The sequence below is a fragment of the Aspergillus ibericus genome (assembly GCF_003184845.1).
Source record: "Aspergillus ibericus CBS 121593 unplaced genomic scaffold BO80scaffold_64, whole genome shotgun sequence".
NCBI classification, from domain to species: Eukaryota; Fungi; Ascomycota; class Eurotiomycetes; order Eurotiales; family Aspergillaceae; genus Aspergillus; species Aspergillus ibericus.
In genome coordinates, this window is record NW_020292162.1 from 34,784 (window position 1) to 60,002 (window position 25,219).

The 25,219-nt window shown below is 54.0% G+C and overlaps 8 protein-coding genes across 8 annotated transcripts; 4 read left to right on the forward strand and 4 right to left on the reverse strand.

Moving 5' to 3' along the window:
- Nucleotides 1-192: 192 nt before the first annotated feature.
- BO80DRAFT_367505 (alpha/beta fold hydrolase) lies at nt 193-1,441 on the forward strand (the record flags this gene model as incomplete). The annotated part of the gene is made up of 2 exons (XM_025716289.1): nt 193-1,054; nt 1,128-1,441. The coding sequence occupies 2 exons, from the start codon at nt 193-195 to the stop codon at nt 1,439-1,441; spliced, it is 1,176 nt and encodes a 391-aa protein (XP_025570282.1).
- Nucleotides 1,442-1,808: 367 nt separating this feature from the next.
- BO80DRAFT_244741 (uncharacterized protein) lies at nt 1,809-4,442 on the reverse strand. Its single transcript, XM_025714581.1, has 2 exons — nt 2,038-4,442; nt 1,809-1,973 (listed from the first exon to the last, which is right to left on the reverse strand). Exon 1 carries the CDS (start codon nt 4,356-4,358, stop codon nt 2,301-2,303), a length of 2,058 nt encoding a protein of 685 aa, XP_025570283.1. The 5' UTR covers nt 4,359-4,442; the 3' UTR covers nt 1,809-1,973; nt 2,038-2,300.
- A 1,627-nt stretch (nt 4,443-6,069) lies between these two features.
- Nucleotides 6,070-7,644, reverse strand: BO80DRAFT_429461 (uncharacterized protein). The gene is made up of 3 exons (XM_025720467.1): nt 6,815-7,644; nt 6,695-6,746; nt 6,070-6,628 (listed from the first exon to the last, which is right to left on the reverse strand). Exons 1-3 carry the CDS (start codon nt 7,282-7,284, stop codon nt 6,089-6,091), a joined length of 1,062 nt encoding a protein of 353 aa, XP_025570284.1. The 5' UTR covers nt 7,285-7,644; the 3' UTR covers nt 6,070-6,088.
- A 2,438-nt stretch (nt 7,645-10,082) lies between these two features.
- Nucleotides 10,083-11,692, forward strand: BO80DRAFT_244772 (short-chain dehydrogenase/reductase). Its single transcript, XM_025714582.1, has one exon. It carries the CDS (start codon nt 10,343-10,345, stop codon nt 11,366-11,368), a length of 1,026 nt encoding a protein of 341 aa, XP_025570285.1. The 5' UTR covers nt 10,083-10,342; the 3' UTR covers nt 11,369-11,692.
- Nucleotides 11,693-13,688: 1,996 nt separating this feature from the next.
- Nucleotides 13,689-14,371, forward strand: BO80DRAFT_367574 (uncharacterized protein; the record flags this gene model as incomplete). Its single annotated transcript, XM_025716295.1, has 3 exons — nt 13,689-13,842; nt 13,894-14,163; nt 14,214-14,371. The coding sequence occupies 3 exons, from the start codon at nt 13,689-13,691 to the stop codon at nt 14,369-14,371; spliced, it is 582 nt and encodes a 193-aa protein (XP_025570286.1).
- A 500-nt stretch (nt 14,372-14,871) lies between these two features.
- BO80DRAFT_505777 (A4/G1 family peptidase) lies at nt 14,872-16,121 on the reverse strand (the record flags this gene model as incomplete). Its single annotated transcript, XM_025724509.1, has 2 exons — nt 15,128-16,121; nt 14,872-15,071 (listed from the first exon to the last, which is right to left on the reverse strand). Exons 1-2 carry the CDS (start codon nt 15,723-15,725, stop codon nt 14,872-14,874), a joined length of 798 nt encoding a protein of 265 aa, XP_025570287.1. The 5' UTR covers nt 15,726-16,121.
- A 1,573-nt stretch (nt 16,122-17,694) lies between these two features.
- Nucleotides 17,695-19,591, forward strand: BO80DRAFT_497355 (amino acid transporter; the record flags this gene model as incomplete). The annotated part of the gene is made up of 4 exons (XM_025724072.1): nt 17,695-17,998; nt 18,057-18,574; nt 18,633-18,794; nt 18,846-19,591. 4 exons carry the CDS (start codon nt 17,695-17,697, stop codon nt 19,401-19,403), a joined length of 1,542 nt encoding a protein of 513 aa, XP_025570288.1. The 3' UTR covers nt 19,404-19,591.
- A 2,862-nt stretch (nt 19,592-22,453) lies between these two features.
- On the reverse strand, nt 22,454-24,613 carry BO80DRAFT_485454 (CocE/NonD family hydrolase; the record flags this gene model as incomplete). Its single annotated transcript, XM_025723491.1, has 6 exons — nt 22,454-23,292; nt 23,345-23,498; nt 23,553-23,742; nt 23,791-24,050; nt 24,107-24,272; nt 24,322-24,613. The coding sequence occupies 6 exons, from the start codon at nt 24,611-24,613 to the stop codon at nt 22,549-22,551; spliced, it is 1,806 nt and encodes a 601-aa protein (XP_025570289.1). The 3' UTR covers nt 22,454-22,548.
- Between the last annotated feature and the right edge of the window lie 606 nt (nt 24,614-25,219).

A 25,219-nucleotide genomic window follows, 5' to 3' on the forward strand; every position in this document is an offset into this window, starting at 1 on the left:
GTGCTCAGGGGGGAGGAGCTCCGATTGCCTCCGCCGGCAGAGGGCTGGGTTATATACCGTGCGTGAATGGCAGCCACTCAGGATGGTGTGTTGCATTGCCTCCCTGCACCCTCCCATCTCTCCCCTCCCCCCCCTCCTTTGGTTGACCTCTCTTGTGGGGGTTATCATCACGCATCAAGCTTTTCAGTGACCATGAGATCAGCCCTTCTCGTCACGGCGGCCCTATCCCTGCAGGGGGCTGCGGTAGCCTCGGTCTTCCAGGATCTGTCGCAGGGGTTTCTGGACCCCTACTTCAGCGTCTCGTCCAATGGGTCGGCCATCTGCGTCTCGGGTCTGATCGCCGTGCCCGTCAACGCGACGAATACGAAGCTGCTGCTGGCTGAGCCTGTCAACCAAACCCAGGTGACGGAGATCATCCAAGAGAACTTCCAGGCCTCCTCCACCCTCTCCACCACCACGGACGGCGGCTCCCTGCAGATCAATGCGGTCTACAACATTGATGCCACCCTGTGTGTGCCCGCCGCAGCGCCCAGCACCAGCACCATCCAGGTGCTCACCCATGGCGTTGGCCTGGACAAGTCCTACTGGGACATTGCCGCGGACTACAGCTATGTCGACGCCGCCGCCAGCGCGGGCCACGCCACGCTGGCCTACAACCGCCTGGGAGTGGGCCAGTCCAGCCATCCGGATGCCATCCAGGTCGTCCAGGCCCCGGTGGACGTCAGCGTCCTGCACGGGCTCACGACCCTCCTGCGCACCGGCCACGTGGGCAGCCATGCGTATGCCACGGTGATCGGGACCGGCCATTCGTACGGATCGATCGTGCAGCTGGCACAGAACGTGAACTTCCCGTCCGACGTGAATGCCACCATCCTCACGGGCTTCACAACTACCTTCACCTATCTGCCCTACACCGTCTTTGCCAACAACCCGGCCATCGCCCGCCAGGCGGATCCGGCCCGGTTCGGCAATCTCTCCAACGGCTACCTCGTCACCGACACCCGCATCTCCTTCCAGCTGCCGTTCTTCCGCTCGCCCTACTTTGATCCGAAGAGTCAGTGCCCGCCCGGCCCCCTTTTCTGTACCTCTCCTTGGATCATGAACCTAACATCAACCTCTATCACTAGTTTTCGAGCTCCAATTCCAAGCCCGCAACACCTACACCGTTGGCCAACAACTCACCCTGTCCGGGATTTACGCCGTGGCATCTAGCTACCGTGGCCCTGTCGCCGTCGTGGCCGGCGAGTACGACTTCGCTTTCGGCGGGGGTGCTGTGACGGAGAGCCTGCTGGCTTCGACCCTGGAGACCCTGTATCCCGAGGCGGCCGCGGGGTCCACGTCCTACGTCGTCCCCAACTCGGGGCATGTCATCAATGCGCATTACTCGGCCCAGCAGCAATTCAGCCAGATCAATGCGTTTTTGGAGTGCAATGGCTTTTAATGACGTGCATACCGGGCCGACGGTTAGTCTGCTGAGTGGGGTTGTGGTGGACGGAAAGTAATATACCAGCTGTTTCGATGAAGCAGGAGTCGACGATCACGCCTCTTCCGAGGAGTATATAGTCCGCTGATATCTCCTGTGCGGAACTTGTTCCTTGTATACATCGTCTCTTGAGTGCGATACAACAGGTCTCATCTTCCATGTTAACGTTCCAGCGCTAGAGACCACTAATGTACACTACTAGATGCGAAATATATTTTGGAAACGAATACAGGCCTGGTGTGCATCTCTCTTCCCGTGAACTGCCGAGCTCTCATAAGTTACCGGAAACTAAATATTCCTCTAAGGTTATGGACATCACGACGAGAGCATGAATTGGATCAGGTACAGCCTGAATACCAGAATTCCTTATTATATCTCCTTATACCTTTCACTTGAATAGGCGGGTTTACCTGCTCTTCACCATTGTAGCTATACGCCGACTATGACGAAGATAAGATTGCCAGGTCTTACTCCAGGACTGTCTCGGCTGCTAGGGAATGCGTTAGAAAGGAACATACAAGAGAGACTGGGTCTAGAGAATTTCACGATCGTACGTATAGGCCAGGCATCAAAAGTCATTCTTATTCTTGATCGCTCATATCACATACAGTAACTCATCTGGCTACACCCTGGATAGCGATGGTCAGGCGGTGCAACGCGGTGCTGTATTGAGTTTTGCCTTGCTTCCACGATAGCCATGTTGAATGGCTTGGATGAAAAAAGACTGGCCCTAGCACCGATGCACGACCATCCGAGAATCTGGCAACGAGGCCTTCCCATCCGCTCAACCGGGTGGCCATAAACGCATCCCACTTCGTTAATGCCAGGTACCATCCGACAGGTCATCGCGAGCCCGGTCACAGTTGGACATGCCGGTATGCGTGTAGCACAACCCTGCCATTCCCGACGCCCACATGGCCCCGGACTCCCACATGATGATGGCCATATCCCAGAGCTCCACAGCCTTCTGCCCGTGGGGGTAGGCCAACTCCGCCGCAAGCACGGCACCCACATATTCGCTCTCCAGGGGCAGGATATCCGACACGCCTCGCACGTAGGCCAGAACCGGTTGGATCAGGAGGTCGATGACCGTCCGCGTTTCCGGCAACGGGTTGGAGGCCAGAAGTAATTCGAGCCGCTTCTCCGCATTGATCAGTGCCTGCTCCGCATACTGAGGTTTCGTGCCGGACGCGCGGAAGTGCTCCAGCGACGGCCGCCCGTTCGGGGCGATGGGGAGGATGCCGGCCCCAACTCCGTCCCGGTAACTGAAGTCGGTCCGGCCGAGGAGGGTGACGGGGCGATGGCGGCAATTGGCGAGCTGCCACCAGTGGGTGCAGAGAATGCAGAGCGCCGCCGGGTTATAAGGATCGTTGTCTCGATACCAGATCATCGCCCCCACCATGCGGGCGTACACTTCGGCCAGGGGCTCCTGGTCCAGCGACCCCCGTGTCAGCGAGGGGATGATGTTGCTGATTTCACCACACGACACATCCGCGCCGAGGTCGATCCAGTCGTGCAAGACGCACCCCAGGCCAGCCATGGCGGCCATGTCTTCGCCACCACCCGCATCGTAATAGACGTGGCAGAAGACGGCATCGGCGAGCTTGTAACGGGCCAGCCGGTGGAGGTCCTCCCACACAACGATACACGGGCGGGACGAAACCATGTTCGTATCCTCCAGGATGGCCTTCTGGCGGAGGCAGGCATAATCGCAGCCCTTGACAATCCGGATGTCCGTGATGTGTGGCCCGGCGGCCACCGAGGCATCGGCCACGGCCGCCACCTCGGCGAAGGCCGACGACAGCTTCTCCGCCAGCGCCGGGCTGTTCTTGCCGATGGAGTAATCGAGCACGAAGGCGGAATCCATGATCGCCCACAGGCCGGAGATCGACCCGCCGTAGACCCCACGGTTGTAACCCACGGCCATCGAGAAGATGCTGGTGTTGAGGAGGGAACCTTCGCAATCCTCGCGCGCGAGGACGTCGATGGCCGCCGGATCGGTGGAGAGCGCCACGCCGCTCAACTTCGGCGGCAGCGGCTTGCGGACGGAGCACCAGGTCGGCATGCGAATTTCGCGGACCTCCGCAAACCCGAGGCGCTCTGGGACCCCGGTGGCGATGACTTTGTTGCGGGCGGCCAGCAGGACCGAGGCGTCCGCGAGCAACCCCACCGCACAGTCCACGGCGTCAGCCACGCGGGCGTTGCGGATCCATGAGACATTGATGGCGGCCTCCAGGACCCCGGCCGTCCGGGGCGTGTCAACCCGCCGGGGAAGGGCAACGGTCGTGGTCAGCGTGTTGCTCGCCGCGTCGTATGCCTGCTCGAATTTGCTGGACCCCGGCGCGACGGGGCCGATGCCGTGCGTCTGGAGCGACCAGGCCGGTGCGCCCAACGGGCTGTGCATGGTGGCGCCTTCGCCGAGCACATGGCTGGCCTTCCAGGTCGAAGACAGACGGAAGGTGGCGGCCGGATCCGGGGCTGAAGCCTCGTCGGTGCGATCCCCCCAGTGCGACACGACGGGCAGGCCATCGAACGCGGGAGACCGGCTGAGACCTCCGCTGACCACCAGGCCCGGGACCAGGTCCGACAAGGGCTGCCCGGCTGGCGGTTGGGCGGAGGATACCGTCATCTCCTTCACACGACCGAGGATCTGGTCGACCATGGCGTTGCACTCGCTCGCAGGCTTGTCCTTGTGCGTCGCGCGTTGATGGCCAGGCATCAGCGGAGAGAGCTCAGCGGGGTTGCAGATAAAGTCCGTCGAGTCTCGACAGACCATCCGGAGGCCGAAGGACGGCTGCTCGGCTGCTCGAGGGTCCTCGAGCCCGCCGCGGCGAACCAGCTCGGGGAGGTCATCGGTCCGGGCGATGTAAGGCATGTTGGACGGATTAAGGTGGAGGCAATGAGTTGGGCTCCTAGGTAGCAAGGACTGTTCTCACTCCAAGGAAAGATGTTGTTGATTCTTCCTCGTCCTCGGTTCAAGGCCCTCATATTTATAGCCCTGCCTGCCCGATGGGAGCCAACGCGATATTCACTGATCAACGCATCACTCAGCGCGGAATTCTGTCATAGATTCGAAAAACCAGGGTACCTCGCGCATTCCGCGACAGCGTTGGCGTCCTGGAGTGCAGTCACCTAACCACCCGTCTCTGGTGATCCCGATCCACCCCTTATAGCCCGAAATGGAATTGGATAGCCTCAAAACGGCGACCGACATACGGATCACCGTTCCCCATCACCTGGCTGGTTGAAAATGGCTACCTCTCAAGATAGCTGTGTACTGGCGGTCTCGGGAATGTGTCTATCGCCCCCAGAACTGGACAATGTATGCGATACACTCGTGGAGCTGACAGGATGATCGCTTGAGGACTCGTATCTGTCGGCAGGCTAGTGGATCGCCTGCCCCTTCCACTTGGGGCCTTCATCCAGCCTCCGTCTCTGTATATATCATGCAGCTACGCTCTGGATTAGGAAACGACCATCATCTTTCTTCTGGAATAGTCCACTTGCGCACATCATTACCGGCGAAGTTCATCTCAATCTGGCACCATGCTTAAGGTTTGCGGAGTGTGGGTATATGTATGTTTGAGAGACCTCGGGAATGTCAGTGTTCGGATTCTGTTGAGCTCCTGGTCGATCCTCCCTTGTCATTGCAGGACCCATCATCACCCCCCACTGCGTATGTCTGCTGGACTAGCCTACCCCTTCCCTTTGGCTGGTTGAGTGAAGGGAAAAGGTTGATTGAAGGGCTGAGATACAGCCAGACTGGCATTAAAACATGCCCGCAAGCCACTTGACGAAGAAAGGAAGACTGTCAGGTGTATGCATCTAGGGTTCCGCCCACTGTGACCTACATGACAGTCCGCCGGCCAGGAATGTTGCGGCGCCCCGTTTTTGGCATCTTGCATGGATGGCATGTGACGTGCAAACTTTAAGTGATTTGGTGGGAATCGCCTCTGGCCTTGTAGGCCTCTGTGATCGTCCCGAGGGGATCTAGTCAGGGGCAGCGGATGCATGCAAGGAGGCTGGAGTCCGGAGCAGGCACCCCAGTCGGGAAACTAGCTGGAGACCTCCTTGGACCACCTGCCTCGGCCAAACGGGCATGGCCTGGCAAGTGGGCCATGGGCCCCGCAGCTATGCTGGATGCTTGGGTCGACCTCTGTCCATCATGGCACCTTGACATGTGGGGGCAGCTCGAGGATTACTGGAGCTGGTGTGACCCAGGCTTGGCAATGCAAGTGGCCAGAATAAACTGAATCAGGGGCTCGGAGCGATTCGGCGCCTGTTGTCTCTCCTAAACTGATGTACAACTCCTTGTTATACCGCTATTCCGTTGGGATTTCTGGATGCTTCTAGTCTGGGCCCGTCTATCTTGGGTGCATCCCACCGATGCCAAGAAATATATTTCATCAAACTGCGTGATTTTCCAAGGCTCAGTAGAACATGTCATAGCTGCTACCGCTATCCCTTTCCCAGCCATGGCTATAGAAAAGCAGAAGTCCGTCCCGTAGGGTTGGGATTGGCCGGTTCCAGTCGGAAAAGGGCTCCCTCCCCCCCCCCCCCCCCCCCTTCCTATACAGCTATTTCGACCCGACAACAGCTTTCAGCCTAGGACTGGTGCGTCAGATCATCAATGCTGTCAAAAATGGTACAGTTATCTTCCTTTTGGCACACAGTCGTCCGACCAAGGTTCTTATCCACGGGCCCGGTGGGGCCGCTGGTGTAGTGGCACTCGCCCACGATGCAATACTGGCCAGTCTCAATGTCATTGAGGAGCCCATCGGGGTACTCCTCGTCACCCCAGTAGCCCAGCCAGCTGAGCCAGTCGGCGGTTTCAGTGCCCTCCTCGGTGGCGCCGGTGCCCGCGCCCCCGGCGATACTGAACTCCTCCGTGTCCACATCATACCAATAGCCGCGGTAGTTGAGGGTCATGTCCCACAGGTAGCCCGCGTCGGTAGTGTCACTCACAATGCCCAACGCGATGGTGTAGTCCTGAGTGCCCGCCGTGACATAGTTAGCGTGTCCACCGTAGGCAATGTAGGTGAGGGGGCGGTCGCCCGAGAAGTCCACCACGTCCCAGTAGTAGGCCGACCCCGCGCTGTGCTGAGAGCAGTAGATGGCGTATGGCTCTTCGTCGACGAACCGGATCTGATGGTGCACCGGTGACTCTGGTTAGCACTGGAGGGCATATGCAGCTAAGTTGGCAATACGCACCATGACGTGCTCCCAGTCTCCAACGTGGTCGTCAAAGTGGATGTCCAGGACCCTGTAGGAAAAAGCTCTGTTAGCAAAGGCTCTGTTCGTGGCATCCGAATAGGGAATAGGAGGCCTCACTCTCCACCGTAGTTGTAGGAGTAGAAGTAGAAGTAGAACACGTCGGTCGTGGTACTATTCTTCTCGGCGGCAATGATCAGTCCCGGGGCGGCGCTGAGGCCATCGCTGTCGGGAATTCCATAGTCGGATGCGAGCCACGCCGGGGTGCTCTTCGAGGGGTCCAGAATCGGGCCGTCAGAGGCTGTGAGATAGACATCCGACGCCAAGGAGTCAAGGGTGTCCAGGGTCACTGAATCGTTGGCCCCGGTGGCGGTGTAATTCACTTCGGGCTCGACGTTGGCCAGGTGAACCGTGATATCGGACGGCCACCACTTCTCGCCGCTGTAGAGGTAGGACAGGGGTGCGTAGGTGATGGCATACTCCGGCAGCGCCTCCCGCTTGTGAAGAGTGGGCTTGCCCTGCTTGCGCGGGGCGGCCGCTGCCAGGCCCGCGAGGGCGAGGAAGGTGGACACTTGGCAGATGGAGGGCATACTGACGCCGGCCTTGCTCAAAGGGAACTGCGTGTGATGAGCCAGCTGGACCGGCCATTGCGGTCATACTTATAGGTGCCCTCAATCCCCGCAAACGCTGCACCAGCCCGGAGAAAACCAGGAATGATGATGAAATTTCCTGAACCTGCTCAACGGGGGAAGCCTACCCCGACCGGTGATCCGTCGCGCATCCGCTGTTTGCCCGAGGGGATGACGGTTCTCGGGAAGAGCATCTTCAGGGCAGGATCCATATGCCACCCGCTGTCAGGAACGGAGGAGAGGCACGAGGAGCGGGGACTGGCTGACAAGAAGCATGTCGGCAGTTGACCCGGACGGCCACGAGACGAGCCCTATCATATCGGACCAATTAGAACCGTGGGTCGGACATCGTGTCGGCACGGCACGGCTGTTGAGGGGGCATGTGCGTAGTTGATCGGTCCGCATGACTTTCTGCATGACTGTCCCCTCATTATTGAACCAGGGGGGTATAGAGTAGGGCTTGACCATTCAGTTCCGGTCAGGGGACCAAATTCTCACTGCTTGCACGCGCTAGATGAGTGCGTGGCTGCCTTGCCCACCATCAGATACCGGACACTTCATGGCATGGTGCGAAGCTTCATGGCGTATAAATCAGACCACATCATGGTGCCTGTGATACCCGGTATCCCGCATGGGTAAGCGCACGAAGGATAGTCCAGCGCAACGACGTTGTGTCGTAGTTTCGGAAGACCATATGAGGTTCGCTGTGCCGGATCTCGCGTTTGACCTGGCCATACAGTGAGTGGACTCCAGCGGCTGTAAACATGATAATATGGTTGGCACCTTTTTAGTGGGAATCTCCGCCGCAGAAGTAGCATTCCATCTCTAAGCAGAGTAGGTCCGACCGTGGCAAACTCACCAGAGCATTGGATGTCGGGCAAGTGTCCCCAAATCGTCAACAAGGGAGACTGTGCCACCATCTGGCGCAAGGTCTCGATAAGCTTTCTACCATATGCTTGATAATATGACGCACGCGCCCAAGTCGCAAGTCCGATGATAATTCTGCAATGCCTGCTTCCCGCTTACCGAGAGGGCAATTGGCGGGGATCCACCACTGAGCTCATGGGAAAGTTCTTGCACCGCTCCCAACATTCTACATCCAGACAATGGATTCCTGGACGGGAAGCGGTTTCATCAAGGCGTTATATGAGCCACTTTAGGGGCTCCTCAAATCGTGTTCCACGTATGAGCCATTCGCTTATACTGGATGAGAAGAAGCCATTTCAAGGCGAGTCGCTATAAGAGTGTGTAGTACATTAATTATTCCTGCTTCTCGAAGAATCGCCAGCCTTTGGGTAGCCTGTCACAGTCAATGGGCACAATTGTAAAATTGGCTTCATATCCTCGCCCAGGTTCAGGATGGTTCCACGGCAACAGGGGTTCCTCCCGGACCAACGAATGCCGACGGCAGTCCGACAGAGGTCTGGTGGAACCCGAGGATCCCTGTTCACATTCCGTCTGTTAATATAAGGCAAGACACATCCGCTCCTCAAGCGCCAGACTCAGTAGGAAAATGCGTCTTCCATCATCTCGCGGTTCGTTCCACACAATTCTGCGTCCCCATTATCGATGCCCACGGCACTCCTTGATCTCCCTCCTCAACTCGAGGCCATGCACGACCAAGTCGGACCAAATATCGATCCCGGTTCAACGCCAATCTCTCCAACCCAACTTTACCCCGGAAGAAATGTCTTACGAGGGGCCTGTGCCACAGATCCCCCATCACCCTCACCTTCCACAACTACACCTCTTGGGGCCTTCCCATTTTTCGGACAACGTATGGGAATGAAGGTCTTTGGAATCTCTACCGGCAAAGTCTCTACCAGGAAAACTATCGAGCCCTAGAAATCATCAAACAAGGAAAGAAACTGTTTTCTCACTTGTATTGCCCCGTCGTTAAGGATACTTCGTTGGACGGTGCTTGCAAAAAAACGATCCGAGAACGGTTCGTGCAATGGGTCGCGGACACGACCGAGGAGAGAGACGGCACCGGGGCTTTGCGAATGAAAAAGGCCAAGACACCCCCCTATATAGCCTGCCTGATGGTGGACGAGTACTGTCTGCAGAGATTTACCGAGGCACGCCATGCGCGACGGGAACACCAAGCGCCCATTATCGTCCTGGGATAAGGATTGGACCCTGGAGAAGTACAAGGGCTGGCATCGCCCGGATTGGGCAGATGGAGAGATTCACAAAGAGATTGACGAATATCAGGACCCAGAAGATGTTTACGTGCCAGACGACAGTGAACTCATATTCTTTGAGGAGATCGAGGGGTCCAGAGCACCGGTGCTAGGGTGGATGTTTGCAGAGATGAGCTCGATGGCACCCTTGTATGATGACCTTGCCACCAACGAGAGCTATGATGCCTTTTACCGGGCTTATGCCCGACCCCCGAGGGTATATCCGGATCAGGACGACGATGAGTGGAAGTTGTCAAGGACTACGCTGGAATGGTCGGGATCAGGCAGAGGAATCGCATTGTATATCGAGAGCTGAAGATTCTCGGGCCGCCCTTTCCCCTTTCCCGTCCCCCAAATCACTCGAAAATGTCAGCTGCTAAAGGTATCCCTCTCACAGCAGGCAATGAGAAAGCTACTTCGGTGCTTTGAGTGTGAGTAAATGGGAGGTGCAGGGAAAATGGTGTATCCAATCTTCCCGCCATACCCGCTGGCCCGATACTTTAACCAGCAATGAATCACATAGGCCACCCAGCCACAGACTATGGTTGAAGCGACCGGCTACATCTGGTATTATCAATTACGCATCTCTGTTGCCTAGATCTACGTCGCCTCCGGCTCTGACTACCAAGTCCGACCCTACGGGGGGAATACGAGGCTAGCGCGTGGGGTTGCAGAATCCGAAGCCCGTCTTATCACCGAATCTGAATCCCAGAACCCGATATGTCCGCCCGGCAATACCAGGGTTGGCCATAGATTCAACTACTATATATACAACGAGCCATCGTCTGCGTCACAATCATCCATCACCGACAACTACAGTCTCATCAACCGACAAAATGCTCAGGGTACTCTATAACCAACTGTTCGTCACCCCCGCCCTCCCCTCCACCCCGACGCCCTTCAACCACCGCACCGTCATCATCACCGGCGCCAACACTGGCCTGGGTCTCGCGGCAGCACATCATATCGCGACCGGTCCGGTCAGCAAGCTCATCCTCGCAGTCCGCAATACGGAAGCGGGTGCCGCTGCCCGCGACGCCCTCCTGAGCGCCCATGCCCACCTCGACCCCCAAGCCATCGAGGTATGGCCCCTGGACCTCGCGTCTTACGACTCGGTGCGCGCCTTCGCCGCGCGCGCAACCTCCACTCTAGACCGCCTGGATGTGGTCCTCTGCAACGCGGGTCTGGCTACGTACCAGTATTCAACCGCCGAGGCCCATGAACGCACCATCACGGTGAATGTGATTTCCACCTTCTTGCTGGCAGTATTATTGTTGCCGAAGTTGCGGGCGACGGGGGAGTTGAGCAGGAAGCAGCCGGGACCACAAGAACCAGAACAACGGCCGGTTGTGTCCATTGTCGCGAGCGAGGTTCATGCCTTTGCGCGGTTTCCGGAGCGTCGAGCGCCAGAGGAGAAAGGCGTCGGAATCTTTGAGGCACTCGATGACCCGGACCATTACTACGGGACAATGGGGGAGCGGTATCATGCGTCGAAGCTGTTGGATGTATTGCTGGCACGGGCGCTGGCCGACCGGGTAGCCGGGGACCAGGTGGTGGTGAACTGTTTGAACCCCGGGCTCTGCCGGTCACAATTGTCGCGCGAGATGGATACGGCCCTCGTCCGGGGGGTCTTGCACCTGTTGGGGCGGACGCTGGAGGTGGGAGGAAGAACGTTGGTAGCGGCAGCGGCGGCCGGGCGAGAGAGTCATGGGCAGTACATGTCGAATGGGGAGCTGGCTCCGCATGAATTGTCGAGCTTTGTGACGAGTGACGATGGCAGAAAGACGCAGCAGAGGGTGTGGGAGGAGTTGAGCCAGATCTTGGAGAAGATTCAACCGGGTGTGATGCAGAATGTGCGATGATGAATCAATGACTCATGAATGTATGAATAGGTTAGATGTATAGTAATACCCCGTTCCACTCCATGTTACCCAATTTCCAAGATTCTTGTTTCGCCAGTCGATTCTATTTCAGGTTGCGCCTGTATCTGCGGTCGGGTTGTTGCTCCTTGGACATCTGTCACTGAGATCGTCATGTAAGGCGAGCAGCAGGTCTGACTTTGCTCGAGTGACCCTGTATAGGAGCGAGTAGAGGACGCCAGACTCGTGTCTCAAGCTCTTGGCCTTCCCGTCACATCAGATCCCCCATGCCGAGCGCAGACGCGTCGCGTAGTCGGTTTATTTCCTGTGCCACATTCCGGAGAGCACAACAATTGCTTGCTCATACAAGTAGTCAGTGACTGGTTTCATGTGTTGGCCAGGAGAAAGCTTCCGGTCCACCATCGAATATGTCGAGTAGGTGAGACCGCCGATTGCATTGCATCCCACCCCGGGATCACTCCCTCAGTCATGCTCATTGGGTATGTTTCAGCGTTGCCGGTGAATTGTTCCATGGCCGCATGGTGAGTCTGATTTGCGACCGTAGAGATGCGGGAGATACATCGGCACGTCCACCACGACTCGTGACTGTTGATCCAACAGGCCCTTTAGTACCAGTTTTATCCGAGACACTATGCATCCGAGCACTCAAGTCGGGTTTGGATGTGCATGAGTGAGGCCCTGAGCCCCTTTTGTCGTCCACTCCGAAATGATAGTATTCGTGCTCCCGGGACACGATTACATATAACGGTCGCAACCCATAGGGCCGCTGCCACTCCAACAATGGAAGTATGCCACCCTCGTAGTAATAGTAGTGGGAGTAGGAGTAGTATCTACTTTACGTAATTCGGGTTTGAATCCTCCGTTTATGCAGTTCAGAAAACTCCAACCATCACGTTGCAGCACCCATGCTCCATCCATCGGCGCACAGGCAAGCAATGGGCAGCACTACGTGATTCCCTTCCAGTCACTGGTCGCCCTGCGCCCAAACCCCCATGCATTTGGCCAGATGGAAATGCGGTAATCACAAGAAGGTTTCCAATCCACTGGGCGAGAGTCTGATTCAAGACATGTGTCCGTGCCCACCTGTCACCTCGCCACTTCATCCAGCGGGGTGTCAAAACCTTGTGCTCCCGGACCCGACTGCACCAGCCTGGTTCTAAAAATAACCCGGCACCCCAGCTAAGATTCGCGACCGATCCGATGGCTGCGTGGATCGAATTAAGATTTTCCAAGCCGCATCCGACCGCGGGGAATTTGATGTCGATCTGGCCAACCAGTGTCCCCCGCTGGGTAGGAGAATACTTACCCCCACCCTTTGCTGCCACCGTCTTCATGGCCAAAGCATCGGGGTAGGCTAGCTCCCCCCGTTGGACCGGTCGAGGAGAGGTACTGAACCAGTCGAGCACCTATTTTCTCATCCAGTCACGACGGGGGACGCCTGGCGGGCAATACGAGGGGGGGGTGGCCGTGTTCTGGATGCCCGTTGATTGGACGGACCACGGCAGGACACGACCGAATTCCCCGGGCGGAGATCACAGCCGCTTGCCCCAACTGCCGGGGTCGCCTGGGGACGATGGGGATCCCCTCCATCGAGGCTCCCAGGTGGATTCGTGATGGGTCTTGGCCGGGGCTCGTCCAGAGCACTCTGACCCCCAGTTGACAGCTACATAGGAGAGATCCATCGCGACATGACGTCACGTGGGACCGGAGGTTTTTCCCATCGTCTCTATCAAACGGCTAACCCTCTCCGGCCATGGGGCTCAGCAAGGACGGTTTTTGCCGACAGCATCCAGTGTATGTTGCAACAACCCATGGATCTCCTAGCACGACGAGGAATGGTTCTCGTTCAGCCAGGCCTCCATCGTGGCTAAGCTTCAAACCGTGAGGGGTTTACGGACGCCGTGCCAGCAAAGTCGCCTACATCCCACTGGCCAAGTTCCAGAGAAGTAACTCTAATATCCTAGTCTCCGTACCACCGCCAGGCCTACAGCCAGAGGGCCGTCGGGATTTCTCCATCTCACGTCACAATCCGGTCAGCGTTGACCCAGAATAGATCGCCTGACGACCGCTTCCATGGCACTGGTCAGCGCACTCGATGGCATTGCTCGTATATCGCGGAGGAGCCAATCGACGATGTCATGGCTGGGCGAGCCCATCATGGGTCAACTGCTGGCCTGGCTGTGTTTTCAGTCTATAAGTAGCCTCGCACCTCCCTCTCTTCATCTCCCATCCCAGTTTACAGACAACGATACTACAACACCATCCAATCAGCTCAAATCCGATCCAGTACCCAGTCTCCAAGATGAAGCTTGCTTTGCTCCCTACCCTTCTCTCCACTTCGGTGTTGGGCCTCAACATTGGCCGCGGCCATGGCAATGCGCAGATCACCTTTATCGGCGCCGCGGGGGCCCAATTTACCCAGGACTTTCCCATTGACGGATCCACGGTCAAGATCAGTCAGTCCCCCATCCCCTATACCCTCCCCACATCATTGCTAACCTTCCTAGCCAACCCTCTGAGTATCTCCCAGATCTACGACGGCACAAAAGGCACCGTCTGCACCTTCAACGGCATCGATCACAGCGTGACCACCGTGACCGGCGTGGGCCAGGTCGATGTTGGCCCTCCGCAGACTCAAGTCCAGGGTTCCTGCCACTGGGGCTCCACGGCCCGAGGCTACCCAGACCACCCGGGTCAAGTGGTGATCACCTTTGAGGGCGCCGCCAATGCGCAGTTCCAGCAAACCTTCCCTACCAATGGAGCCAGCACCTCCATCAGTACGTGCCCCCTTGTCCTCTGTATGAATAAAACTAATGTAGCGATGCAGCCAACCCGTTGAGCATTTCCCACATCATCTCCGGAACTAATGGCGTGCACTGCACCTTTAACGGTATTGACCACAGTGTCACCACCGTCAGTGGTGCCCAGACGGTGGATGTTGGTCCTCCGCAGACCCAGGTCTCCGGTGCCTGCTATGTGGATTGAGGGCATACCTTGGCGGTGGGAGTCGTCCCTAGGGGTAATCGTAATAGTCGGTTCGTGTTGGTATTGACTGAGTGATTATGGTTATTGGCATGTTGATATTGTAATTTGGACGTATAATGAGGTATAATGCAGCTCAGAGTTACACTAGATGCTTATGCGGGTGGCTGAGGTACACGCCCGTGACACTTGAAGTCGTACCGAGTTCGTACAGGTAGTACTGCCCTTGAAATCTCCCAGATGGTCTACATATTTCTACGGCCTGTCGAAACTAAAAGAACAAAGTAAAAGAAACGAATGACTCAAATTCAACACTCAAGGATCAAATCAGCAACAAATCATCACTATAAACAAATCAGACGTCTGCTATGTACTCTCATCGTCGCCCCCCTGGTTGGCCAACAGGAAGACTCCGTTCATTCACAATTCCCATCATCTCTTCCGACTGCGGGGACTCGGGGCATTGGCACCCGGCCCGGCAGGGAGGGACCTCATCCCCACGCTTAGACGTAGGTGATGGTGACGGAGGAGTCGCTGTCAATGGTGACATCGGTCACAACCTGGCCGGACTCGTCCTCGATCTCAATGATGGTGGCGTCCTCAAGACCGACAGTGCTGCCGCCAGCCACGGCCGCAACGGCACCCGTGAAGGTGACGGTGCCGAAGTCGACCAGGTTGACGAGAGAACCACCCTCCTCGAAGTCTAGTCTGGAGTTAGCCCATATCCCAAGCGTCCGGAAGGGAAATCCCACTACTCACCCTCAACGATCCACTCGGCGTTCTGGCCACCGAGGTTGGAGCTGGAGGACAGCGTCTTGCTGACCTTCTGGCCGGTGCTCTTGTTCTCGATGATGGCAATGCCGCTGGTGGAGGAGTAGGACTCGACAATGGCGACGATCTCATCGCCGGCGGAGATGTCGATGCCGCTGAAGTCGTAGGCGTAGTCGGGGTACCACTCATACCAGGCGTCGAAGGAGACCTCGCCGTCCTCGATGGTGAAGTCCACCCCGGTCTGGAGGATGGCGTTGCCGTAGGTGTCACCGTCGATGCCGACCCAGGCGGAGGCGGCCTGGCTGCCGGAGCCCGAGCCGGTGGGCTCGGGGACGGTGAAGGTACCGGTCACGGCAGTGTAGGTGGCGGCGGCGGACGGGGGCTCGACCAGGACGGCACCGGACCAGTTGGAGCTGTACTCGACGTTGGTCTGGTTCTTGACGGTCGAGGGGCGGTCGACCGACTGCAGGGGGCGAGAGCTCTTGGTGGAGGCGCGAGCCTTGAGGCGGGCTTCCAGGCCACGCTCGGGGGCAGCAGTGGCAACGCCGGCGAGGACGGCAGCAGCGAGGGCAGCGGTGAACTTCATCGTGGCTGGTGGGGGAGTGGATTGGCAAGGAGGCCGAAAGAGTTGGGAAGAGTGAGGAACTGGAGAGTTGGGAAGCTGGAGAGAACAGTGTTGGCTGATGAAGAAAGAATCGACTGAACAGCGATATCCAGGCGATACTTATAGGACAGTTCTCGCCTGGTATTCTCCTCACCACGATGCGACTGTGAATGGCATCATTTTTCCTCATATCTTCCCCCGATGAACACCATCAGCATGCAAGTGCGCTGTTACCGCGATGAACGTGTTGTAAATGGCGACATGTCAGTGTGGGATGTGAAGATGCATCGGACTCCGATGGACTTTCATATACAATCAAATGGAGATCCGGACTAGTAGGCCGAGGGTTACATCCACTGCCGGCCGTCAGTTGATCTCCGACAGGTTATTTCTGGCCTGGGAGGAGCACGTCTTCGGGGATACAAATCGCAAAACACATGGACTGGCTGGACCGAATCGCGCGTTCCTCACCGGCCCTGCATTAATTTACCCGTGAGGGGTTGATTGGAGCTAATGAATCGGAGCTATGGCCATGGGAGGTACTGCAGAATTGCTTGTACGATCCTCCAGAGATCATTCCGCATATACCATGGGCAAATACATGGTACAGTAGCAGGTAGGCCACCAAGTGAAGCTGTCTACAGAAGGGGGTGAGTAACCCACAGCTCAGGGTTGGCAGACGCCGATGGATGGGCTTGCGATAGCTGCGGAAATGTGCCTGAATCGTTTCCGCTGACTGCCGTGCAGGTACGGGACTGATAGCCGCGGCATCCATCCCCTCCACCGGACAGTGAAGAGAGTGGGGTCATGCTCGTTTGCGTGATTTTGGTTCCGTTGACTCGATTCTACCGCAGGCTGCTCGGCCACCTGTTATGGATGTGTGCCAGATCAGTGTGTCTCTCGGTACGGAGTATCGAATTCAGATTGCCGGTAGGTAGTGTCAGCCATCTTTACAAAGGGTGGGTGAGAATGATATCCGTTTCAACAGCGTCCGTGCAAGGCCATCTGTCAGGGTCCAAGAAAGGGGCGGTTACAGTGCCAGTCCTTCCAATGACACGATGAGCAGGGCGGGTGGCGTCATAAGCCACGGATCACGGAGCCCCGGTTCCTGCGCCGTTCCTAGCCTGACTTGTTGCCAGTCCTCGACGGTGCCAACCGGCTAGATGCGCCGTCAGACGGCGAACTTATACCAGAGTAGGAAGCACGGAGGGGACAGGGAGTGGGTTTCGCAGCGGTACTGCAAAGAAGGGGTTCGGCACGCCATCAAACGAGCAATGCTGGTGTCATTTGTGGAAGGTGGTGAAATGGTGCAAGAGATGTGCTCGATTTTGGTCAAGGCCGCACTGAACCGGGGCAGCCACAACGGGTGGCATGTCATCCTCAGGGACAGCATCCATCAGCACGGTCGCACAATGCTCCATGGTCGTCCTTCTTCCCCGTCAGACACATAGACCACAAGGCCAAGTTGATTAAACGGTTGGGATGCATGTTCAAACTGTTGCCTTGATGGCATGGGCCCCGAAGCCCCGGAGCCAGGCGGGTATGTCTCCGCTCCGATACCGGATGTCACCGGCTGTGCCCTAAACTTGACCAATATCAGCTACAACAACCACCTCTGAACGCAGGATAGGAGTATGGAAGCGCTTTAAGCAGCAGTAGATACGGAAATCAGGATGGATGTAGACATATCCGTGATGATGCGAGCTTGGCACCAAACAGACTCTTGAGGGTAAGCTCAGGCACCCCGGGGGATCGGCCTTGGCCACAATGGCCGCCAAGCGGAACCGCTGAACGCCCCCCTAAGAGGCTAAGGAGGCCGAAATGTTCCGGATGAGTGGAGTTGAAGGCATGGCGTGATCGGCAACCCCGCCGCGCAAATCGGCCTCCAAGTCCGTGGCGCCCGCGACCAGGATGGTTCCTATTTCTCACCTACGGAGTCACACCTACCATCATGACGGCTGACGATGAAGGCAACACTCCCCTCCTCAGAGAGCCCCCTTTGCCCGAGTACGGTGCTACCCATGGCGCGCTGCCACCCACCCGACAGTCCTTCAAGCGGAATCTAGGCACGGCCGAGGCATTCGGCATCATTATCAGCATCGTGATCGGGAGCGGAATCTTTACCTCCCCAGGGGCCATTGACACCAATGTCCCGTCACCCGGGGTGGCCCTCGTGGTCTGGCTGGTGGGAGGCATCTTAGCCTGGACCGGCGCCGCCACCCTGGCCGAACTGGGCACGGCGATCCCCGGAGAAGGTCCCGTATGCAATGATCTCCTTCATTCTCCGCACCTGGCTAATCAATACTACTTCAGGAGGCGTCCAACCGTATCTCCAGTACATCTATGGGGATGTATTCGGATTTCTGGCCGCATGGACCTGGGTCATTGCCATCGTGCCGGCCTCGCTGGCGATCGCCAGTATCGTGTTTGTCGAGAGCATCTACTCGGCCATCGGGGTCACGGATCAATCTGACCAAATGTCCCACAAGCTGCTGTCCATGCTGGTGCTCCTATTGATTGGCATGGCAAATTCAGTGAGTACGCAGTTCACCACTCGTCTCAACAAATTCTTTGTCATGACCAAGTTCGTGGCTATCCTGGCAATCGTACTGGCAGGCTTGGGGGTCGTCGTATCCCACCTCGCCGGCTGGAATCAAGTCACTGAGCCAGGGTCGTCAGACTGGCTGAGGCGATCTTGGTTCGGGTCGCGGAACACGGTCGGGCCAGATGGACGCGAGATCGAGTGGAGCAACCTCAATGGCTGGGAGATGCTCGGCCATTGTTCGGCGGCTCTCTATGGTGCCTTATGGGCCTACTCTGGGTGGGATAAGGTATGCAATGGGTGTCATCTTGAGTTTGGATGCATCGACTAATGGCATGTGAACACAGGCAATCTATATCAGCGCGGAACTGTCTGCCCCGGCGCGTCAACTACCACTTACCATCAACACCGCCATTCCGGTCGTCATCCTCAGTTTCATCGCAGTGAATGTCGCGTACTATATCCTTCTGCCATGGAGAGTCGTGTCCACGACTGACAGTGTAGCTGTGGTGAGTTTTCCCCCGCATAGGTGCGATGTTGGGATGCTAACTCGGTCGCAGACATTGTTCAATCACCTCCTGGGCCCTGTCTTCGGCCTCGCAGCGGCAGTCCTCATCTGCCTCGTTGTCGCAGGCTCCTTACTAGGCTGCTCCTTCGTGGCCAGCCGCATGGTCGTCGCAGCAGCCAATTCAAACTGGCTGCCCGGATTCCTCGGTCGGATTGGATCGGTATCCGGCCAGTCGCCATCGACAGCGGATGCCCCCGTCAATGCCATCCTCTTCAACACCGCTTGCACCATGATCTTCATTTTCTTCGGGAACTTCCGCGCCCTGGTCACCTTCAATGGTTTGGCCGAGTATACCTTCTTCTTCCTGACGATGATCGGTGCGATCATCCTCCGCGCTCGTGAGCCAGAGCTTCTTCGGCCGTATAAGCCGTTCATCTTCGCCCCTATCTTGTTTGCGGTCGTCAGTGGATTTGTAGTCACACGGGGGGCCATCTTTGCGCCTTTGCAGGCTGTTGTGCTCGTTGCCGTTTGGGGCATAGGGTTGGGCTTCTATGGGGTGAGAAGGCAATTCGGCAAGAGATGGGCCACGGGCATTGAGCCTGTAAACTAGACATGAATCAGTGGTATTTCACCTGTAGGTGTCGGAGTAGTACAACATCACCGGGAGAAACCTTGCATCAATAGGAAGATAAGCGACTCTTTTTAGAGTATGAAGCTACAGATTGAATTGCCATTGTCAATATATTATTTTGCCTCGGGTGCTCGCACCAATGCTGCCTGAAATATACACAATTTATGATAGAAGTGAATACAGATTCCAGCCCTGGGTATTTCTTTGATGGTCTGGATAGAGTGATGGAACGTAACCTAGTGTTTCAGATGTTACCAAGCAAAGGGTTATCATAAGCGCTGAATTTGTCGCGTACGAAAGGGATATGGAATATTCTCTCTCAAGAATGACTCTAATCCAGACTATTCACTATACTAAGATGTGATAGGATAGCTTAAGAATAGCCTAGCTATCGGGATCAAGGTCCTTGGGGTGACGTACTAGGGTAGTCATAGAGATCAAAAGATCATCAGTAGTAGTTCCGAACCTCCCTATTTTCTACAAGGTGATATGCCTTAGTGTTAGACTACTGATCTTTCAAGGATCAGTTTGTGATAGGATAGTTTAAGAATGGCCTAGATATTGGGATCAAGGTCCTTGGAGTGACATGCTAGAGTGGTCATAGAGATCATAAGATCATTGGTAGCAGTTCCGAACCTCCCTGTTTTTTATAAGGTAATATTCCTTAGTGTTAGACTACTGATCTTTAAAGAATCAGTCTATTTCATAGATATAGACTATCTTTATTATTATTAGTAGAATCCTAAATATTTAGTAGCCAGTTCTTTACTTAGTTAATAGATCTTCTACTTTAATAAGTAGATCTTATCATATTCTGATTCTTCCTTTTCGATTATTTAAGGAAGATGCCACCTCTTAAAGATTATAAAGAAATAGAAGTAGATAGTAATCAAACTAATTTAGAATTATTATTAAATACCGTTTCTATCATTGAAAAAATCTAATAATTAAAAGATTATGTTTATCGGTTGGACTCTTCGCCCGATTCCTCGACTTATTATTCACCTTTTCACTCTATTATTATATCAAGATTCAATGGTTCATGAACGATCTCAGTGAACAAAAAAAAATGGCGAAGTTCATGACTATCCAGCATAGAAGACATGGTGACAGCCCATTTTATATCAAGTAAACTTTGGTTAGCCCGGGGTTATAGTCAGCATGCTCCTTAAGACGAAAACAATGAATAATTATTCCAGCGTCAAGGCGCGCCCGACAATCTTATTATTCTCTCCCAACTACAAACAATGATACAGCGACATGACAGTCACAAGTAGGTAGCCTAGTTATAATAGCACTCCCACTTTGCATTCGCCGGCATCTTTTATCTTTAGAAAAAATTATTGTTCCTTCCTCATAGTCTTGAACCTAAAGAAATGAGATCTTGCCATCCGCATTTTCAACGCGATTATGTTGCAGTTTGAGCCTTCCCAGCCAACTAACTGCGGCTATAATCCAGTGACTCTGATTAGACTCATGAGAGTCGGAAAAGAAAAGAAAAAAAACCAATTTATGAGCTTTCTTTTATATTTTTATTCAGCAAGACTTGCTTGACGAATACGATGAGCGAATTAGCCTTGGCCAGGTTTTATCACACCTTGCTCCGTTCCCTCACTTGCCATCTGAGCAGAAAGACGCCTTAAGAGAAGTTTTGTTGAATTTGCGAAGTACTTGGTGGACAATCTTCCTCTTATCCTGTAACTTCCAGTCATTCGTGGGCCCAGCACGCTTACCGTCCTTAGTAAAAGCGTTGGCAGGTAAAACTCCTCAACCTACTGCAGCTCTTTCCCGGTCGACAACCGCCGATGTTGCCATTAGAACTCCTCAAAAATTCTGTAAGCTATCCGCTTTAAATCTGCCTGAATATCGTCAGCTAGGATAAGATTCAAATCGCCCATAATATGCGCATTTACAAGTCTCTATTCGCCTTCTTCGCTGGTAAGTTACATAAGAGAGTGAGATATAATGTACGCGACTTCCAAGGAAGCCATATTATCACGCTCCTCAAGCAACAACTTGCCATTATTATTCTTCAAATTAGGCCCATGCCGCTTATATCATCTCTGGCCTTCTTGGGCATTGAATTCCTGACTGATGATACATCAGTTCCATTACGTATAAGACAGGCTTGTCGCGACTTTGAGACACGCTGAGTGCCAAAGGTGGCTTCTGGAGTTCTAGAATGCGAAAGAGCCGGGGTGAGTTAAGGGTTTTTACTGCCAACGCTTTTACTGGGAAAGAGTAAGTGACTCGCATCAGGTGTAGTACCTAGGAGCTTACATGGTAAGAAAAAGTTATCTATCAAGTACTTGGCGAAAATACTAGGCAGTCATGTAATGCATTTATCTCTTCAGCTGACCGGATACAAAATCTGGTAAGGTGGGATAAAACTTGCTCTAGACCGGTCTCTTCCCTCTCACCGAGTAGCTCTTGATAAATAAAAGACAAAAAGAAGTCCAGAAACTCATCCTTTTCAGAAATTTCATTCTACATAAGTCTAATGAGTGTCACTGGTTTGTAGCCGATATCAATTGCCTAACAAGGTTCAAAGTGCCGGATGATTTCACCAGAATTTCAAATCGGGAGGCCACATTCTTCGACCTTCAATGGTTGAGATGAAGGAATGATAACCCCTCCCAGAGATGGACAGTGCCGGTGAAGCCGATATAGACGCTCTATTGAAGCTAATAAAATATTCAGGCAGGTTGCCCATCAGCATACTATTTGCACATCATTATTAGTTGCTCTGAAGTCGAATATTGTTATTGTTGTTATAATAATGAGGGATTGGAATTTGAGAAGGGGTTACCATTCGGATCCAGGTTAACTATTCCCAGAGCACCAGTAATGTTCTGGTAAGATGGCCTTTAAGTGGCCTTGGCCCATCCAAAGTGGCAACACTACTTTCTTGGCGCTTGGCTGACCGAGTGGGATGCTGACTAATATCAATCTGAGAAGTCTGCCACAGGCACGCTCTTAGCGATATGCCCCGCGTCTAACTTTCATTCATCAAATTGCGCGAATGGGAACTGGACAACAGAGATGATGGACGCTCTTTGTGATCATTTACTTTAAAAATAAACCTGTTTATACCTTCATGATGTTCACTGGTTCAATACATCTGTTAGACACAGCTAATGTTAACCTCATTCGGAACATCCACGAGTGGTAGCAACAAATGACTCTGGTTCGCTCCTCCCAAATGGATGTGATGCCTTCCCACGTTGTAGGTAGGGAGTGCACCCCGCAATTGAGGAAATTCCGCAAGTGTCATATTGTGACCTGACACCTTCAGAAATATCTTCTCTCCCGCATCGAAAGCAATACCAGTCTGCCAGATTCCAATATCCATCTTCACGATCTTACCGCGTGGTACCGGGGTCCTATGGCCGTAATAGTGCTCAGGCCAGTGTGGTTTTGACAGCTTCGAATCTATGTCGCAGTAGCTAGCACGTAATACTCCGCTTGGTCCCAGGTATATAAGCGGATTAACCTTTTCGACGTGGGCAGCGGTGACTTGTAAATCTTCAAGGGGGATATTGATATTTTCCAGGAGACGACCCGCTTTGTCCGCTTTTCGCAGCTGCACAAACACATCCATGTCGTCATGGTCTGGACAGGACATATAAAGCACTGCCCTGGCACATCCTACGACATAGGTCTTCTTTGTAAATGTGTATTGAAAGCACAGTTCCTCAATATCCGATCCTACTTGAAGACTTGTAACGTCAGACCGGTATGAGATGCTGCTGCTGGCTTCCTGGTGCGGTACGACCGGCGATAATGAGCCATTCTCATTGAGAAAAAGCTTCTTATATTCAGTTGACGGTACCGGCCAGTCTTCAAACGGGACATTAATAATCGGATCCTGGATATGAATCAGAAATGTCGAATCTAAAACATCCGGGATATCCTAGTACCTTGTTGAACTGTAGAAGAGAGATTCTAACCCTTGGTGTTTCCTCCCAGCCATTCTCAATTCCCTTCGTGTATCTATCAAAGAATAGCTGCAGCTCATCATTTGTACTCGGTTGATATAGGTCATGCCATTCTTGGGTAGAGTGGACTCGAAGCCTACAACTAATTGTTAACCATAAAACTGCAGGGCAAGGAGATGGAGTACTGTACCATTTTTTGTCGTGTTGTATTTCCTCGAACCCTCTGAAAGAACCCATCGTGTGTAGGAATGTGGAATAACTCGCCAAGACGTAGACAGGTACTTTAATCCGTCCAACTTGTGCTCTTTTGTCTTCCCAATACTCATTCATCTGAGGATAATGGTTGAGCATGGCTATAACATCTTCCTGCTGATTACGACCTTTCTGTATATTAGTACAAGCATTTAGTGGGCAGAATAAACTCTAACCTATAAATCCATCTGCTAAAAATTCCCAGAAGGCTGTCTGAGGGACGCCGCCTCGGCATAGCAGCTCACGGTAGACGTCGCTGGCCCCCTCCAACGGCGCAATGCATTTCAAGTGAGGCGGACACTCAGCGGCAATGAACCACTGTGCCATAGCAAGCCACGAGTTTCCGACAAGCGCAATACTGCCGTTGCACCATGGCAATTCAGCAATTCGCTCGACAACGTCGTAGCCGTCTCGGCCATCAACAGTCCCAAACCAACTGGTCACCGCCAGATTAAAATCCGTAGTCAGTAATAGATAGATATATTGACATACTTGATATCACCGTCGGAATCATATACCCCTCTTGGATCCACATTCACAATTGCGTACCCTCGTGCTGTCCACTCGGCCGGGTCGGGAGCCTCAAATTTCTCGAATCCTGATAGTCTATTTTGCGGGACACCTACACGGCCTGGAACTATATCCAAACGGAAATGTCCTATAAGATGGTTAGTAGCGCGCAATCCAAGCTATGGAGGGGCCAGGACCTCTCCCGCTTTTACCATATGGACTCCAAGCAATTAGTGCAGGGACTGGTTCCACACTGCAAGCTGGACGAAAAATATCTGCCCTCACCTGGGAACCGTCTCGCAGGCATACTTTTGCGTCCTTTTCGAAGGTGGTGGCGATACGAAATGGTGCTCTGTCATGGCTTTTCTTGTAACCTTCAGGGAGGGTGCTCACGCACGTCTCAGGCCCGTCATAACAGCTATCCGATATTTCTGGTAGGTTTACTTGCCGTTTAAGCGGGGTTGGGGACGGCCCAATTGGGGGAGGCATGACGACGATAAAGAGTTACTTGATCGAGTAAAAATATAGGTGGTATACGGTCTCGTTTAATGGTTACGTGTTGCCTTTATATATGCTAGGTTTGAGCGTGGTTGTACAATCAAACCTTTTTCCGTAATCCCGAAGCAACAGTTGATGTGGGTCATAAAGAGGGCGATCTTAGCCATATCGTCCCTAGTTGCACGGGTATACGGGTTATCGTTTCAGCTGACGGAAATTCATGTGTTGAGATTTTGGAAAGCGTTCAAGATATGTGCTGTCGTCCAGACTCTTTCTGTATAAATTCCCTTTGTCATGATCGCAGCGCTTCAAGAACTGGCGGGCTTTCCGTTACAGAACGAATTTAGGTTAGTGCGATAATTCTCTCATTAGACCGTTCATTTCATCCGACAGATCAGCATTCTGAGCAGCTACCATACTACCACGATGTTGTAGCTGATTTCCGCACTTCTTTTCGCTGATAAACTCAGCCGCTTCTCCGTACGGCAGTCTCGAAGATAGTGCTTATGAAATCTCAAATTTCGCTATAAGTTATATATATTAAGCCTTCCGCTGTCAGACCTGCTCCAGATCTAGGTGACATTGGAACGGACACCA